The following is an 18,438-nucleotide window of genomic DNA, read 5'->3' on the forward strand; positions in this document are numbered from 1 at the left end:
CTTCTTGTCTGGAAGACTTCTCCATGGTTTACATTGGGCTTCTCTATAATATAAAGCAGAGCACAATGGATATTTACTGAGCACTATTTTATGGAAATAGAATGATTCAAAAGGATTTTATTGGGGTATTTTCAGAAATAAGAAATAACTAATCTATGAGCTGAGAGCAATCCCCTCATTTCCAGACTGCTGACAATACCGTATATGAACCATACGGTGGCTGTGAAAGTGTAGTGAAAACAAAACAGTGAGTGTTAAAACATGTCTGAAAACCTATTAGTTACTCAAGAGTTCAGCATACTTCATTTTAACTCTGTCACAGTTCTGTCAAGTTGAAATTTCTCATTTTATTCCAACTTTTGTGTTAGATTTGCAATGGTACTTCCTTCTTGCTTCCAACATGATGTGCCTGGAATTGCACTGCAGTTCCTTTAGCCATGGAGAAGGGTACTGGTGCAGTGACCTTGGGGTGTAAAATGAGTGTCCTTGGAGCAGTGGGGAAGTTGCCAGTTCATGCTGGTTTACTGTTCACTCTCAATTTACACCCTATGTGTTGCAGTGAGAAAGCAGTTCTCATTTCACTGGTGCTTTCTTGCAGCTGTTAAGGGTGGCATCTGTGATACTGATACTGATTTAGAGGCAAACAAAACTGCCCCCAAAACCACATTTCAAGCAGATCAGCAGCATGTGATCAGCCGATAAGCTCGGTTTTGGCTGGTACTGAAAATCTCTGACAACATTATCTGTTATTCAGCCTACCTAGCCCCTGGAACTCCATTCTATTATTGATAACTTGCGACCCAGTTTTTTTTTACAAAGAAAAGTAACAAAATGACGAGGCATTTTTCAACATAACAAGACATTGTTGTATTAAAATGGCTTGTAAAACAGGAAACCACAGCAGCACTTCAGCTCCTCTTTTCTTTAAGACTGTTCATTAATCTCGGAATTTTTCAGTAGCTCCAGTCTGTGTATTGCTCATTTCCGAGCCATCTACAGCAACAAAACACTAAAGAATTCCACTTTGGGGACTTTGCTCACATCCATGCAATATAAGACTTGAATCCTGTGATATTTTTTCTAACAAGAGTTGAACATACTTGCCAAACGTGTGCCAAAACTGCCAGCTGCTTGCTTCCTGCTTGCATTATGGCTATAATGAAAGTGGCTGGTACCTGCAGAACAGAACTTGGACCTTATATGTGGAGATTTTCAGGAAAAAAAAAAAGTATTTCTGTAGCCTGATTCCTGGAAGGGAAGTATCAAAATAGTAGCAAGCAACCTGATCTGAAGTTCCTGTAGACTTGTACACGTGGTGCCTGTAAAATTTTATTGCAGCTTTCTGGATTATCAGTTTTAGCACTTCTTTGACGTGTGAAATTACTAGCTGGCAGTGAATGCACATGCCCATCAGCCAGTATAAAACTGCCTCTTCCATCCAAAAGAGGCTAAATATGCATCAGTTTTCCTTAAGTACAGTTACCAGTACCAAAAAGAAATGGTAAAAAAGGAGTCCATGAATGTACAGAGCTCAGAGCAGGTGTCCAGAAGAGCACAGTACGTCCTTCTGTGGGGAGCATGGATGTCCAGAAGCCCAGTGAGCCGATATGCCCTTCAGGTCTGCAGCTCTTCTCTCTAGAAAGAAAAACCAATTATGTATGTATTCTGCTTGTTTCCGTTTGAACCAAGGGCACCATAGTGTTGCTGGAGCCAGTTCTGCCATCTGAATGGTTGTGCTTGTTCTCCACAAAAATACACCACCTCCTCAAGAGATGGGATGCAATTCCCATCGCACACACTGTGAACCTGAGGAAATGCCATCATGTTCTCTCACCACTTGAGTTCACTGATTGCTAAACTCGCGTAGGCTGAGACAGGAGCAGAAGATTCAAAAAGAATTATGGTTATGGGGGATGGTGGAATATATTAGCAACAGTGGCAGAAACTGTGTGTGGGATAGTGCATATAGGGAGCTAAGTAAGATTTGAAGGGGTTTGTTTTGTTTCCTCTTAGATGTTCCACTGCTGCTTTCTTTCTCTTTTTTCTTTTTCCTGGGGTAGGAACCTTTCATGCCTATTCAGATGCATTAGCTGAACCATAGCAGTTCTCAGAAGGTAATGTATGTAGATCAATGGTAACTCCCATTTAGCACTACAAACTTTGCTTCCTCCCCAAGTGATTCAAAATGGAGGCAAGAGATACTGTGCACAGTGTTGGATGAACACCTTGTTAAATGACTCCAACTAACTTTCACTACCTAGAGGAAAGCAATAGAACACTTTCCCTTGTCGTCATGGGAGAGAGTCATTAGCAAAATATTTGCATGCTCCCAAAAATCTGCGAGGTAGAAGTGCTTACCTCAGGTTTTAGACCAAGAAATGGAAGATCAGAAAATGCAAATACCTCCTCTTTGATCATGCCTGGCATTAAATGAGAGGCCCTGAGAGCTGAGTTGTCACAATGTCAGTTTCCAGAAAGAAAGCATTTAAAGGGAGAGTTGATGACCAAATTCCTTATCTTGCTATTTTACATCTCTTAGATCAAAATGGATCCCTCTCCTAATCTCTTTGGTAAGCCCTAATTACAACAGTTAAGTTAGTGTGAAGAAAGTAAAGGAACTTCTGGAGGCATCAAATGAATCCCAATCCATGGTGAGCAATAGCAACTAAGAGCAGATCAGAACTGTGGTCTTGTTTTCAAAGGTGCATTATCTTTACTTTCTTTTGGTTTCTTTCAGAGTGCACTGAAAAGTTTTAGTGTTTCTGTGCTGCAACTGAAAGTCTTTTTGAGGAGGATGAATAAATGTTTAATCTGAAGGATGTCCCTGTGAAAAACTTGTTAGCATCTAGCTAAGCAAATATTTAACTGTATTTTTCCCCTCTTGATTAATTCACCATGTCTGACATCTTCATCTGAAATGTCTCCATTTATCTTGCATGTGCAAAATGCCAGCCATTTCTGGAACCTATGGTTAGATGTGGGGGAAACACAGTGAAGAAGATACTGGAGCGAAAGGAGGGGAAGAATACCAGAGGTCTGAAAGCTTTGGGCATGTTATCCTGTCTTCTCTAGCTTTGTTGAGTGGCAGATGGGCATGTGATAGCGTAAACTTTTGTATGTAATACAGACTGTGAAAACAGCATGTGTCATACAGTATGCAGACAGAGCTGAGCTAAAACTGCACGCATACTCTTATTTTGGGAATTTCCTCATCTGGAAGTGCTTGACATTGGCACTTCAGATTGTGGAGGAAGTCTAGCTTGTTTCACAGGCAAGATGAGGCAGGAGTGATTCCATCACATGGCACCTTGGCAGCACAGGCAGGTGTCAGGGCTGGGAGTCATGCTGCTGCTGCTGGCACAACACCACTGCTATTCATTCGTTCATTCATTAATTTGTTCATTCATTCATTCCAGCAAATTGGTCATTCCAGCAAACTGGGTGCTGGAATAGCAGCACTGGTGCCTCTGTCTCTGAGGACCAGACTAGAGCAGGAGGGGATGTACTCTTTGGTGCTTGGGGTGGTTTTGTCTTGGTAGGAGAATGACACGTGTATAGATACCTACCTGTGAGCTGTGACTCACCCAGGTAGGTGAAGGCGGCTGCAGCATCCCCTCACTTCCTTGCCTCTGCTCTCCTCTCCTTCCAGCCACCTTCTCTCCCCACTCCCCAGTTTATTTCTCCCCACTCAGCTTCTACAGGACAAACGCACTCTTGTGTCACGCATTGCCATACAGCAGAAGTCAGCTGTGACAAACAGGAGATGAATCCTGTGTGGAACTGGTGAAGCAAAGCTACAACTGGAGATGGAGACAGGGCAAAACCACACCTCCATCTGCTCATGTATCCAGCCCAGGAAGGAGGTGGTTCGGCTGTAGACACCAGGCTTGTTCGCTTCTGCACAGCCCACTCCAAAGCTGGTGGTTCCCACCAACTTCCAGATACTCATATCTTCACATGCTAAAGGGCCCCCACTGTCTCCCTGGAGGACAAAGAATTAAGACAAATGTCAGTGCCTTAGACACTTGTATGAAAACTTGAGCACCTCATGCCCTGGTTTCATCTTGTCCCTTGTGTGACTGTAACTGGGTAACTCTGGAAATATGAAGTGTCCCCAAGACTTTGCCCCTCTTCCGTGACTAGCTACATGAGCCTGCATTACTGTGTGTGGGGCTGAGTTATTGGCAATCCACTGATACTCAAATCCTTTCTTCCTTCGCCCTGCCTCCACAGTTTCCAAAGTTCCACACTTCTTATCTTCTCATATATGCTTTGGCTGCTTTTCACTATGGGGTTTCTGCACCTTGCAGGTCTCCAGAGCTGCTCACAGTGCAACTCAGTGCAGTGCAGAGGCCATATTCAGGGCAAGGAAAGGATGGTACCACACTGTAGCACATACAAGAAATTAAAAAATGTCTTAAGTAAATTTGGCTTCAGAAGTAGCAGATATGGCCCACAGAAGAAAGGTAAGAAGGGAATTGTAGCACACAAATGTGTGCGCAGTCAGTGGCTTGTATTCATGGTGAACAGAGTAAATGGTACAAGAACAAATATTTGTCCAAGAAAAGCCTGGGAGTGCCTTCTGATAGCTTATCGCTCATGTTTTTCCATCACTGCTGTTAATGAGCACACTTGCAGTTTGGAAACTTCCATACCTGGCAGGTGTCCACCCCTCCCTTTAGGAAACCAGCACAAAGCATTGAAGAGGTTATGATCCCACCATAGACATCCCTGTGATTGCAAATTCTATTTGAAATCAAGGGAACACCTGCATAATTCATGGTGTCGGATGTATCACCTGTTTAAAAACAGAAGAGAACCAAGAACAAACAAACAAGGAAAAACTCTGTACCATCGAAAGTAATCTCTAATCAGAAAGAGAAGATGCTTTACAATAGGAAGAACTGGCAAGCAAGGGTGAAAGAAATATTGTTAAAATGACAACATAATGTATGTCTCATCACATACGTAATCTGGTCACTAGTGATTGCATAGAGCTGGGCATTATCACAGTATGTAATAAAAAATGGCGAGCTATATGTTTCTACTTCAATTGTGAACTTAAAAGTTATTTGGACACTGTTGTCTAATAGTAGTGCACAAATTTGTTTTGAATTTAGTCCCTGTTCTGTTCATCAACAAATCACCTGCAAACATCTGATTTATTTTAAAAGTATTCATCAGTCTCAGTGAATCATTTCCAAAAATAGGAGCACTTGCACACTATCCTTCCAATTTAGATCTTATCTTTTTATGTGGTAAATGTTGCTTTCTCTTTTTTTCCACATTTTGCTATTATCTGTATATGAGGTAATATTGTTCTTGTTCTCTGAACAACGGGAACATTTTAAATGAGACAAATCCAGAATGAATAAAGAACAACAGCCTGAGCATTCAAGCACTTTGAAGTGAAAGTGAGTCAGTACATATTGTTGACTAACAGAACCCATGAGTCATGCTAAAAATAAAATATTCCCTTTTGTTTGAAACATTATTCACAAATCTAATTTCTTTATCATCCAACTTGCCTGAAAATATATACATGCTCTCTCTTGAAAAAATGAATGTTTGATTCTTGCATTTCTGCTCCGCTTTGTATGCTTGAAGTTATGAAAAACAGGGGAGGTTGGGTGGTGCTCTGCCTAGATGGTGCTGCTGCCTACATGTGGTTTTCATCCTTTGTGCCCATTCATTCCTCATGTTAAGAGTTTGTACAGCACTTTTGTCTCACATTCCCCCTTGCAAAAGATGGAATTCCCTTTCCAGGGCGACCATAACATTTAGGAATATGTCATCTTCCGCTCAGAGATCCCAGAAAATTTAATGTTGATCAACTGCTCCAGCCAAATCCTGTATTTACTGTATATGAGATATTTTCATGTACTGTAACTGATGTCAGACATTTAAAATACCTCCTTCAACAGTTGCTCCCCATCCTGATACCCAACACATTTTTCCTTCTGGGAACTGTTCACCAAAATTAGGCAGACAAATTGGCTCTATGTGACCTATTAACAAAAATAGAGAATGAGAGAGAAAGAAGAGAGAATTGTTTTAAAAATTTGACACAAAATGTATGCTTGAGTAAAACATTCAGGATCTGGCTTGCAATGAAGTTTATATGAAAACTATCCACTCACCTCTTAAATAAACTCAGTAGTTCATAGAATTATAGAATCATAGAATCATTAAGGTTGGAAAAGACCTCTGATATCATCTAGTCCAACCACCAGCCCATCCCCACCACGCTCAATAACCGCCTCCCTCAGTGCCACATCCACGCGGCTCTTGAACACCTCCAGGGATGGTGACTCCACCACCTCCCTGGGCAGCCTGTGCCACTGCCTCACTGCTCTCTCTGAGAAGAAATGGTTCCTAATATCCAACCTTCAGTAAGTCTTTTGTCTTATGGCCAAATACCAACACCAGGCTTAATTTACTTTAAGAAGAACGTAATAAGGGAGGTGCTGGGTTGTCAATAAAGTTATAAATGAGTAAACAAGAAATACACCTCGTACTCAACTGATGGGCACAATTGAGACCCCATGGCATGCTGCTCTGTCACAGAAAGGGCCATGGTTAGCCATAACATGACTGGTATAGTACCTTGTGATGCGTTTTGTGCAGTGGCATGTGAAAAGAGCTGTAAGAATGCATTACTGCAGTCCTCTGAAAGAGCAGCACGATACCTAGGGTGCTCTTTGCTTCCCATCCATGTGCTCATAGACCTAGAGCATCTCTGTGCTCTGGGGCACTGAATGCTATGCAATACAATCAGTGTTTGATTCTCACAGGGATGAACTACAAGCTATCAAGATGACCTAGCACAGCACAAAGGGAAGGAAGATATGATGTTATAGTGGGTAATTCCTAGCAGTACAGTTTTCCACTGTGCAATGATTCCAGCTAAAAGCATCAAGCCTCCAAGGCTCCCCAGGCTGCCCCTTGTCCCCAGCTCAGATGCAGATCTTTTACTGTTCTTGGCAGCCTCACAAACTTGATCCTGAGCAAAAGAAAACAGCAGTGGCAGAAATTTCAAACAGAACAAATTCAAGCTGAATTTTTATCTAAACTGGAAGTTGGAAAGACTTAACAGAATAGAATCATAGAATCACAAAATGGCTTGGCTTGGAAGGGATCTTAAAGGTCATCTAGTTTCACTCTTCCTGCTGTGGACAATTTCAAGAGTATTGATTTAGGAATGGACAATTTAGATGCACTGGGGAGCCAGCCCACTTTTGCAGAAAGAGCTCAGAGTGAATAGGAAATGTTGGTAGGTGATGATTTATATTCATACAGTGTAATTACACATTATTTCAACTCCCTAGCTGTGTCAGCTGTAGGCAGCATCCTGCTGAGAAAATAAGAGTGGTTTTAATTCAAAAGCATTGTTGTATTTGCATTGTTTTTGGCTTCTCTTTGAAATTTAAACTTGATTAAAAGCTTTGGGCACTGCTGGACCTCCCTATGCTCACAGAAATAAGGACAGCAAGGACATTGTAAAGATCGCTGTGATGTCCAAGAAAATTAGGTGGGATGTTTATTTTAGATGATAGGAAAAATTATTTAGAAAGAATAAAGTTAATGTTTGTCTATTATTACATGCTTTCAGCAAGCCAATACCAGAATGAGTTGGAAACTTTCTGCAGTGCCTATGATTGCATTGTACCTCTGTACCTGAATATGGAGTACAGAAGTGTTCCTGGTGTTGGGGCTGGGAAGGCTTTCTGCTGCCATGTGGAGACAGTACTTGCAGTAGTAGCCAAGGCTGGCAGCAAGCAATGGGGATAAGCCAGTGTTGTTTGTGTAGGAATCCCTTGCCGTCACAGCAGCAGGCTCACTACATTTATGCTGCTCTTTTCTCATTGTTTTCACAGGCAGTGGGAATGCACTCAGATGGCCTGTGTCAGACCAAAAGAACTTCCCAGCCTGTGCTATTAGCTAGAGAAGTGGGAAAGTCAAGTGAAAACCCACACAATTAATTACCATTGAAGGCAAGCGGTGCTGCCAGTTTCATCAGTGCTATATCATTTCCCATGGTCTTGGGTTTATAATTTCGATGGTATATAATTTTTTCCACTGAATATGGGTGAACCTGTGTATCTTGCTGAGTCACAAAGCCAACCTGCACACTCCATGAGCTCGGTAAGTACAAGCTGAAACAAAGAGGTAGGAGAGAGTGAGAAACCTTCAACTCTCAGGTTGTCATTTGTTTCCTGAGCTTACAAACCATGACAGTTTCTGCAGGCAGATAACTACAGTCCACTGCGCTGTCTTACTGATCTATTACTATCGGCTACTATTTGCATTTAATTTCAAAAGTACACAAAAAGTGACAAATAGTGGCAACACGCTGCCTTGCTGACATATCGTCTATGCAACTCTTTACAAATACGTGATAACTTTTCCCACCAAAGAACATAAAAGCATCCTAGAGAACTTGATTAGAAGCAGGTATCTGCACTGTGGGCACCTACAACTGATCAGATGAATCCCATTTCAGTTGCCTAAATAGCTTCGGTGACAGTGGTTTGGGGCCTTTAAGAGGAAGAAGTGCTCACCTGCATCATAGGAGCAAAGTCTGCAAAACCAGACAACACTACTTATACATATACTTATATACTATACTTATATACTTATACTACTTCTTTGTTATACAAAGAAGATATTGTTTAGCATCTATTCCAACTCAAACACCACCTCAAAGACTGGAAAAGCAGGCAGTGAATATGTAGTAAAGGGTGCTAAGCACACTGAAACTCTTAACTACAACTGATTGGTCCTATTAAATTGAAAAGGGTCTTGTCATTTACTTAGGAGCTTCTGAGTACTTTAGTTCTCACCAGCCAAGTACAAATTCCTCTTGAGCCATTAAATTACATGCAATGTAGAGAAATCAGTGATCTGAATTCTGAATAAATGATTTGGCATTTATCAGTAGTTTAAGTTGGTCTCCCAGGCAGCTGAGAGTTTCCAGAATTTTTGAAAACTAGGCTGTGTGATTTGAACACTTTTGTGGAAGATCCTTTTTCATAAGGATTTGCACTGGTACAGGAAGAGGGAGAGATGGTTTAAATGCTATGGAGAAAGTCTGTGAGATCAGGATAAACCAATCTCTTCTGCAGATTTTTTGAAGATAAAGCACAGTGCTTGAGCCTTCTTCTGCAACGTCCCCCAAGGTGTGCTGCCAGTAGTGTCAATGGGATACCTGAGTAAGACAATTTAGGGACTTACTCGTAGACACAGTGTGCAGCAGTGATGATCCAGCGTGGGGTGATGACAGACCCTCCGCAGAGGTGGTGCCCGTGGAACTGCAGGCTGACCTGCCAGGGCCACTGCTGTGGCAAGGATGCATTGCCCCCCACAATCCGTGGCCCGTAGCTGGCCCGCATCCCGCACGCTGCCAGAAAGCGAAGGTTACAGTCCATGGGGGAAACACAGGAACGGTTTTTGTCATCTTAAGACCTTCTACTCCCAACCTTGCCAAGGCCAGGTGGTCTCTGCAGCAGGACCATCTGCAAGCCCCTCTCCAACCCCCACTGACTTTTCACATCCCAACTGGAAAACAAGCTGGCATAGAGAGGTATGTGTTGAAGTTCAAGAATTTAAGACAGAATTTCCCTTTCCATGCCAAGGTGACAAAGAGTTGGAATTGTAGTATCAGACCATTGATCCAACACACAATCCTTAAATGTCTGCTTCCTACTCTGATTTTCACTGAATTGCTCCTGCTACCTGATACTCTAAATCTGCCCTCCAAGTCTATTCTGGACTCCTGAAGTTCTCTGAAATTTTATATAAGAAATACACTTTTTCCTTGGGTGTGAAAAACTGACAGTATCCAATTCCTCCTAGCTCTTGCTCTGCAGTGGGTGAAGAAGGACAGGTTTTCATCTTATTCTCACTTTTGCTGATGCTTACCCAAACACTTTAAAATGATTACGTTGCCAGAAGTGCATTCTTCCCTAAGATGAAGAGATAGTAAAGTATTAGATACAATTTAGGAATGCCATTTTTTTCCACAGTATCGTGTTAACTTCCTGTACAGATGTGTTTACATAAATATATAGAATTCATATATTAAGAGAGACATGAAGTCAAGCACTCATCTAATCTACTTAAGGCATTTAACTGAAATATGTAAGGGAGGAGCTTAGACACCATGAGGAATCTGCAGACCACTTGCTGTCCTGCTGAAGAGTGGTTCACTTTTCTGTGAGGGGAGGTGATTTTTATCACATGATCTGTAGTCTCCTTGGATCCATAACTTGCTTCTCAGTGAAAAGCAACTAAGAAAAGCAAGCAGTTGTCGAGATAAAGAAACACACCATAAGGGGCTTCTATGCCCACTGGGAAATAGCTAGGGATCTGTAAACTCAAAGGAACTGATCTACATTAGAGAAAGATAAGTGCCTGGTGTCCATCCATTTGCTGTAAAGGGGTCGTGGGACAGAGAGCTTTGTCAAATAGCTCATTAATTTCTCTCTTTCTGTCATTATGAACAACCTGTTTTTCTGCCATTCAACCAACAACTCAAAGCGTACCTCAAGTTTGTAGCGTTGTGCAGGGATGTCACTTGATCCATTGATAACCAATGGCTGAGGGATACAAAATGTCTTTGAAACTGTTTTTCAACAGCAGCCACCGGCAGGTAACCTGAACTCACGTAACTGCAAATAAACCATAAACACAGCTTCATCAGACAGACTTCCAGTAATCCACCTGAATAATTTAGCACCTCTATTAGTGGAAACCCAGTGCAGCAGCCACAATGACCAGATTCTGACACTTGGTGAAGTGATCCCACCCCCTCCAAAAAGTTATTCTTATAACATGTGTACTTTTTGCACAATCATGTCAGAAGTCACACATACTGAGAGGTATTTAACTGGCAGAGAAAGTCAATTGTAATTCTAATATTGTGCTGGAACTTTATTGTGACTGAATGGCACATTTCCTGAAATGCTGACAAGCTTATTGTCTCCTTTTCCTGGAGTTATGTTTTGCATCAGGAGAGGTAAATTATTTGTAATTTTTTAATTGTATTTTGTGTTGAACTATCGAGGTGTACTTCATCATAAAGGCAGTAAGAATGTATTCAAAGAAGCTTTTTATTTTTAACTATAATATGCAGAAATCAGAATTCCGCCATCGTAATGCAAGTCATAACTCTAAACTCTTTCTCACTTGAGTGAAATTTTGTGTAAGAAATGGTATTTTTCAGAAATCAGACCAGTTCTTTAAGAACTGTCTCACCAAGTTCTTCTGTAATGTGAGGTGGACACAGCTTGGACATCACTGAGGGTAGTGACAGAATTAGTAACACAACTTGTATACATAGGTTGTTCCGAAAGTAATGCTTCCTATCTATTTGCATGGAAGCTACAACAGGTACAAAGAGCACAATAACGTTATTTTGTAGAGCAAATTCTCCACTACAAAACATTATTTTTCAACACAATCACCACCATTAGCTATGCATTTTCACCAGCAATGAACAAGAGCCTGCATGCCGCACTTGTAAACATCTGTACCAGAGGAGATGACCTACTGTCGCTGTCTCCACTGCTGAAATGCCCACCCCTCATTGTGCTCACATCCACTGTTTAGTCTCCATAAATGTTCAGCAAGTGTCAATGAATGTCAATGGGTGCCATGTTTTCCGCATGGAGGAATTCAGTGACACACCTTTGCTTCATCTGCATTTCTGTGTCAGACACCACTGTGTCATAGTGCCCCTCTGCTGCCATCTGTCACATGGCAACAACATGGAACAGGATACTGGCAGGAAGGTTCAACCTCTACTGCCACACCACCAACATCCGTCTCTGACGCTGTGGGTCAACATCATGAAATAGTAGAGGCATTCCTTTCTGAGCAGACCTCATATAATTTTCCTGCTGATGAAGAAAATAAATGGAAAATGCTCATACGTTGCACAGTGCCTCTCGAACAGGTTGCAGTTACTAGAGAGACAGGTAGGATTCAGGTACCTGCCATCCATAGGGAAGATTTAACCAAACCATTGCCATTAGCCATCATCCAGGATTTCTAGGAGCAATAACTGGCATTTTCAGTGTGCAAATATTCCTGATGATTTCCCACATCATCCTCAACTATATTATTCACAAGAAAGGATTAAGTCATTTTTTATTTTAAAGCACAGACTCATGCAGGGTTTCATTAGAAAACTGCAAACCTCATTATTGGTTATGAATGTCAAATAAATTTTCTTCCGTTTTACGTTCATACCTTGAGAAGCCCAGGTGTTTACAGGTAGTATTTCCATACTCTGCCTTCCAGTCATCAGAACAGACTGTTCGCCAGGATCCAGAGGTGAACACCTGCAGCACAGCTCTCTTGCCACTCAGCCTGACTTTGAGATTCAGAGAAAAAAAGGCCTGAGTGAGGCCATGTCCACTGCCCTCTGGTGCAGAACCTTTCCCTAACCCCCACCTAACCCTCCCCTGACACATCTCCATGTTGTTCTTTCGGGGCCTGCTGCTGTCACCAGAGAGCAGAGATCAGTCTCTATATTTCTCTGTCTCACTGAAATTCTTTACAACACATATCTCTTAACAATGTGCCAGACACTGCAGGAGGAGGTAGAAGGGATTTATAAACAAATCTGAATTACCACATCCATACTCATCTTCCCCTTCTTTACAGTTGAAGACACCATTGCACCTGGCTGATTTCTGGATACACTTGAAGGATGATCGGCAGCGAAACTTCCCAATGCAGTTGTATTGGACTGGCAAGAATGGAAGAAAACAGGGTGATGAAACACACTTGAAGATTAATTTACCACTTCTTGCTTTCATTATCTGGCCATATTGCTATCTTGCTTAGGCAAAGGCAGCTCCTGTACTCTAGGAACTTCTGAAATACAACCTGGACATTGCTACATTGTGCTGATAAACTCATCCATTAGTAATGAATTGTAGGATGAAACAGTCTTGCTGCCTGTGCTGTCTCCTTCACAGCTACCTTAACCCAGTTTATGTTCCACTCCAGGATAAGTTTCCAGGTGCCATGAGCCCTCACCAGCAAAGCAAGGAGATCCTTACTCATTCCAGCTGTGGATGTGAAGGCACCACTCTACCACCAACATATTCAGTACCTATCACTGGGTAGGACACACCTTCCAGTCACAGTTGAACACAACCTGTGCTTTCTTTTCCTTCATGGAGATTTGTTATAGGCGAAAGTTTGTGTTTAGAAACAAAATGAACGTACTGATTTACAAGACAAAACTGTGCATGTTACCTTAAGCTCCCCTAGGTTTACTCAATACTTAGATCACCACTCAAGAGGGATCAGTGAAATTTGACTGGAGAGTTTTCTTAGTCCTACAGGTTCCCCAGTGTCCTAAGTATTACATCAATCTTGCCATGAGTGCCAGATCTATTTTATTTGTACATGTAAATAAAACGTAAAGCCATCACATAAACAAGACTTTATACTTCAGTTAGCAAGTGGCAGTAGCAGTTTAATTCCATGCTATGTAAAAAGCTCATGAAAAATTAAGAATTAGAATGGTTAATTGAGAATGAATAACTAATGAATAACTTAATGAATAACTAATTGTACTCACCACCCAGGCCAGTGGCAACTGCTAGGATTACTACAAAGAATAAAGCACAGACATATGGAAGGTATTTGGGGGAGATTAATACTTGGCACATCGAAGGTGGTTCAATATCTCCTAGAAACCAAACAGAGATAACAGCTTCCATGAAGTTAGAACAGCTGGAGTCTGCAATGAAAAGATTTATCTAACATTAAGCTAGATGAAGAAGCAACTGCTGCATGCATTTCACAACCATTCCTGTCCATGATGTCTCCTGACCCTTGCCTGTACCATGTCTGTGGTCTCAGTGCTCCTTCCAGCAGCAACCCCACCCGCATGGTGCTCTGAGCACTGTGTGCAGCCCCATGCACCAGCTCCACTCCTCCAGTGCTTGGGGGAATACTCTTGGCAGGGAGGAAGAGCTGCTAAAGCTTTGAATGTGAGCGGGAATATTGGAAAGAAGATAGGACCTGTTAACAAATAGCATTCAAGGCAAGAGGGAAGAAAGTTTTGGAAAGTTTTTGCAAAATTTGCAAACACAAGACCTCCAAATTAAAAGATAGCTTGAAAAATGTGGGAAAAAGTGATCTGGACAGAGTTTTACTAAAAGAGCAAGGAGAGAACCAAATAATAGCTCTATGTTGAGATTGAGTTGTCAAGAAAAAAGATGCATCTAAAATTAAAATAGACACCAGCAGGAATTACTGAATGCATTTCATGAGCAGGGATGATCCTGCTCACTGTTTACCCCCATAGCTGACCTCAACTTAGTAGCATTGTGATTCAGAAAGAACACAACTGATTCCACTGAAAATAATGAATGGTTCACTTGTGACAAACATGTTCTGACATATAAAGTGCAAAGTATGGGAAAATAGCCTGCACAGCTCTCTCATGTGTATACACAAGAGCTGGCAGAACCTTGTTTTCAATTTTAATTCATGCAGCTCTTAACCTCCTCATTCTTCAAGCTTTCAGTCAAAGATTGGCAGGAACTTAGAACCAGTCAAGGATGCTGAGCATCAATCAGTGCTCACAGAATCATGGGTAAATCCCAGCCTTCCCAAACCCTCCCCACAGCAATTGAGTAACTGATTTTGGCAACAGAGTTGGTGTCTGGTATCCAAAATTTTACACGACTGCAGTAGGTAATGGACTGTAAAGTTAAATTGCTCCATCTTCACCCTTGTTGCTCATTCTGCCTCTGCTGAAGTAAGTATTTTTGCCATGAAACCTATGGGAAGTAACCAACATGTTTGCTATTCCTCCTACAGACTGTTATACTGTGTATTCAGTTTTTTTAACTGGACTGAATTTGTAATTCAGGAAAATTTCAAATAAGGCAATGAAGACTGTGTCAGAAAAGCGTGGGTAAATGTCTGCTGTGTGGCAGAAGCCTGTGTATAATCTGTCTGTGAAAAATGCTTGTGCATGCAAGCACAAGACAGAAGATGTCGTCACCTGCTGATATGGTGGCAAATCTAACAGCTGGGGGAGTGAGGTTGTGTTTCTTGTTCCTCCGAGTAATTGCTTTCTCTGAATGTGTGGGCAAGCTAATTAGCTGTTCAGATTACAAAGGTCAAAGAGTTATGCAGCATCCCTACCAGATCCATCTGCACTGGGGTCAACTCTCACTTGTATGCTGAAAAATCTTTTGAAGGAGAACTGAATTTCTGGTACTGGTGGTCCATCTTCTGTAATAGAGATGATTTCAAGACTTCCAGTAGTGGGATTTGCCCCTTGAGCCTGGCTCAACAGAAGAAACAAAAAGACAATATTTAAGCAAATTATTTCTATCACCTCCGAAAATCTGACACTCTTCTCCTGACATGAGGGGACATTTTTTTCCTACTGCCACTGATAATTTTTTTTCCATGCAATGCAGATACAAAATGAATCCACAGCGACACTTGCAAGAATGCTATGTTTGCCCAATATAAACCATTTCTTCATGAGAAAAGAAACCACTTCATGAGAGAAGCTCTTGTAATTAATTAACCAGCAAAGTACATACATTAAATGATTTTCAAGTTTGTCTAAGCACTTTCAATAACTCTGACTTCTTTTTTTCCCTTAAATTTCAACCTATCCTCTGCAAGGTGCTTTCCTTAATTGCAATCAGAAACGAGAGAAACACAGAAAAGCACTTTACACCTGTACAGCACCTGGAAGCAACCTCATGCATGGGCCGATTGAATTTTACCCCAGAAAACTTTTGATCTCTTTCCACGCAGTGGAAAACAATTAAAATGGGCCACACTAGAACTCAAGGTAAACAGCTTCAAAATTCTGATTTCTAGCTTCAGTTCTGAACACGATCAGTGACAAACGGTGTCAGGTTTTTGACCTCACAGTGGTGTGAAATAGGTCCATGATTGCTAAAGACAGTGGAGTTGGTAAGATGTAAAAGCAGCACAAGCGTTTGCCAAATCAGTCCCAGAAAATATTTATAGTGACACATTTTAGGCAAAGTATGTGCGTTTTGTTGGTGGCCCTAATCTCTAACAACCTGTAGTATCTTTTCACCTTTCAGCAAACAGCTGCAATGAGGTTTCTGCTCTTTCATTTGATAAAATCCATTTTTCATTTCAAAAACCATAAATTAAATTTTATATGTAACCCACTAATTTTAAGGCAGATAAAAGAACAGTTTGCTGTACACAGTTTTTAAGTATTAAAAAAACCCTTATAACCGGAGCATTAGTTGTTCATCTGGAAGTAAAACAACATTGAGAAATATAAACTACATGAGAGATAAGCACAGATGCATCACTTCTTTAGAGGACATCAAGCCCTCCCAAAGCTTCACTCACCTCTTCCTGAGAAGTCATAGTTAAAAGCAAAACTGTTTTCTCTCTTCATTATCAAAAGAAGCCAAAAGGAAGTCCTGAGGTTGCTAAGCCAGCCTGCTCTGAGAGGTTTCCCGAGCTGCCCCAGGCCTCCTGTTCAGCCACTGGTCACAGGCAGCCTTCTGGAGGCAGCTCTGAAATCCAACCTGGGGACAGGTATCAGGTAGCCCCGGATGGCATGGCTACGGAAAGGGGAAGATAAAAATTCAGCACACGTTTTAATCATCCTAAGAGCGTAAAGTAATATTGCTGTATTCGCAAACCTTTCTGTAACCTTCCAGGCAGATAAATACCACAGAAGTTAAACCACATGGGCTCATGCTTGCTCATCTTCTATCAAAAATTGTGCAGCAGAGGAGTCTGCCTACAGCCCTGAGTGGCAGCAGGCAGAGGCCCAGGTGTTTCTTTGTGTTGTCAAACAGGGCCCTTGGACGATGCTTCTCCTCCTTCACTTCCTTACCCTTTGCTGTGTGCTCATAGAAAACAGCACATTTAAACAGGGGTTCTGGGAAAAAAAAAACAAACACATATGATGATCAGAGGGCTGGAGCACCTCCCCTACGAAGACAGGCTGAGGGAGCTGGGCTTGTTCAGTCTGGAGAAGAGAAGGCGGCAGAGTGACCTCATTGCAGCCTTCCAGTACCTAAAGGGAGCTTACAAACAGGAGAGGAGTCAACTCTTTACAAGGGTAGGTAATGGCAGGACAAAGGGAAATGGTTTTAAGTTGAAGGAGGGAAGATTTAGGTTGGATACCAGGGGGAAGTTCTTTGCTATGAGAGTTGTGAGGTGCTGGAATATTTTGCCCAGAGAGGTTGTGGATGCCCCGTCCCTGGAGGTGTTCAAGGCCAGGTTGGATGGGGCCCTGGGCAGCCTGGTCTAGTATTAGATATGGAGGCTGGCAGCCCTGCCTGAAGCAGGGGGGTTGGAGCTTGATGATCCTTGAGGTCCCTTCCAACCCAAGCCATTCTATGATTCTATGATATGTTAATTATGGATAACTTCTATAATCAAGCACAAACTTTTAGGAATACTTTGCAAGCAGTAACTCATTGCTGAAAGCAGTGTGCCTGTACTGAGATTGTTGTATCAACTTATTTGCAGTCTAGGTTTAGAAAATGAAAATGTATGTTCAGCTTTGTAAAATACTCAGAAGTAGACCTAATTCAGCTTGCAGTTTTTCAGTAAGTAGAGAGACGTTGCTGAAGGGATGGTAGAGGGAAGAAGGAGGAAGAGAGATGAAGTAAAAGGTAATGGTAGTGTAGGTGAAACAAGACTCCTTAGAGACTGTGGAAGAAATTAGGGTTTTCCATGAAAACACTTCTCTGGATCTTCCTGCGGTGAGGGAACCCAATCAATCCCTTCACTGTGCAGGATGGAAGCTGGCACTTACAAAGGACAGCTCACAACATCATCTTCTTGTTCACTGCTTTCATCCAGGCTGAGCCTTTTGGGTTGCACTAACACTCTCCTCACCAGGCTTCAGAGGCAAAGACTGGAAGAGGCAGCCCAGACTGCCGAGGTGTCCCAAGGGGGACTTCAGCCCTCACTAGGGCTTTTTTCATGAGACCAGCAACTCTAGAGACCCTTTCGTTCCCATCCTTTCTGGGTTGTGGTTGTACCCTCAGCAGGGACAGTCTAGGCCAGGGAAAACTGCCTCTGCCATTTCGCCTGCACCGGCCACCCTGGGAGTCTCGGGGATGGGCCAGATCCACTTTTTGAAGTCTCCATTAGTGGGACAGCACTACCAAGAAGGACAGGCCTCACTGATCTGCCTCTCTGAACTGCTCCAAGCACAGATCCAGGGTACTGTGTCTAGATGGGATGCCTGGTTTGTCCTTGCACAGTTGGACAGCTGGTGAACTATGGCTGAGACCACAAGGGGATCCAAGTACAGCTGAAGCTGGAGAATATGAACATTGAGTACAAGAGGAATGACTTCAGCCTACAAACTAACTTCCCATATGCTGCAGGATGTCCCCTCCCTCTCCAGCAGAAACTCAGATGGATTTCTTGGCT

At 42.1% G+C, this 18,438-nt stretch overlaps 1 protein-coding gene across 3 annotated transcripts; it reads right to left on the reverse strand.

Moving 5' to 3' along the window:
* Positions 229–15,257, reverse strand: TMPRSS3 (transmembrane protease, serine 3). Of its 3 annotated transcripts, none has more exons than XR_002441628.1 (12): positions 15,178–15,257; positions 13,598–13,708; positions 12,638–12,754; positions 12,253–12,376; positions 10,545–10,670; positions 9,922–9,965; positions 9,235–9,400; positions 7,987–8,156; positions 5,913–6,008; positions 4,656–4,798; positions 3,585–3,982; positions 229–1,635 (listed from the first exon to the last, which is right to left on the reverse strand). XR_002441628.1 is itself a non-coding variant. In XM_021406489.1 (12 exons), exons 2-12 carry the CDS (start codon positions 13,686–13,688, stop codon positions 1,615–1,617), a joined length of 1,251 nt encoding a protein of 416 aa, XP_021262164.1. In that variant the 5' UTR covers positions 13,689–13,708; positions 15,178–15,257; the 3' UTR covers positions 229–1,614. The 3 variants fall into 3 exon arrangements, 2 of the variants coding, with proteins under 2 accessions (XP_021262164.1, XP_021262171.1); XM_021406489.1 differs by having other exon boundaries at positions 3,830–3,982; XM_021406496.1 differs by lacking the exons at positions 229–1,635; positions 12,253–12,376; positions 12,638–12,754; positions 13,598–13,708; positions 15,178–15,257 and adding an exon at positions 11,689–11,724 and having other exon boundaries at positions 1,652–3,982.

This window comes from Numida meleagris, chromosome 1, assembly GCF_002078875.1.
Source record: "Numida meleagris isolate 19003 breed g44 Domestic line chromosome 1, NumMel1.0, whole genome shotgun sequence".
NCBI classification, from domain to species: Eukaryota; Metazoa; Chordata; class Aves; order Galliformes; family Numididae; genus Numida; species Numida meleagris.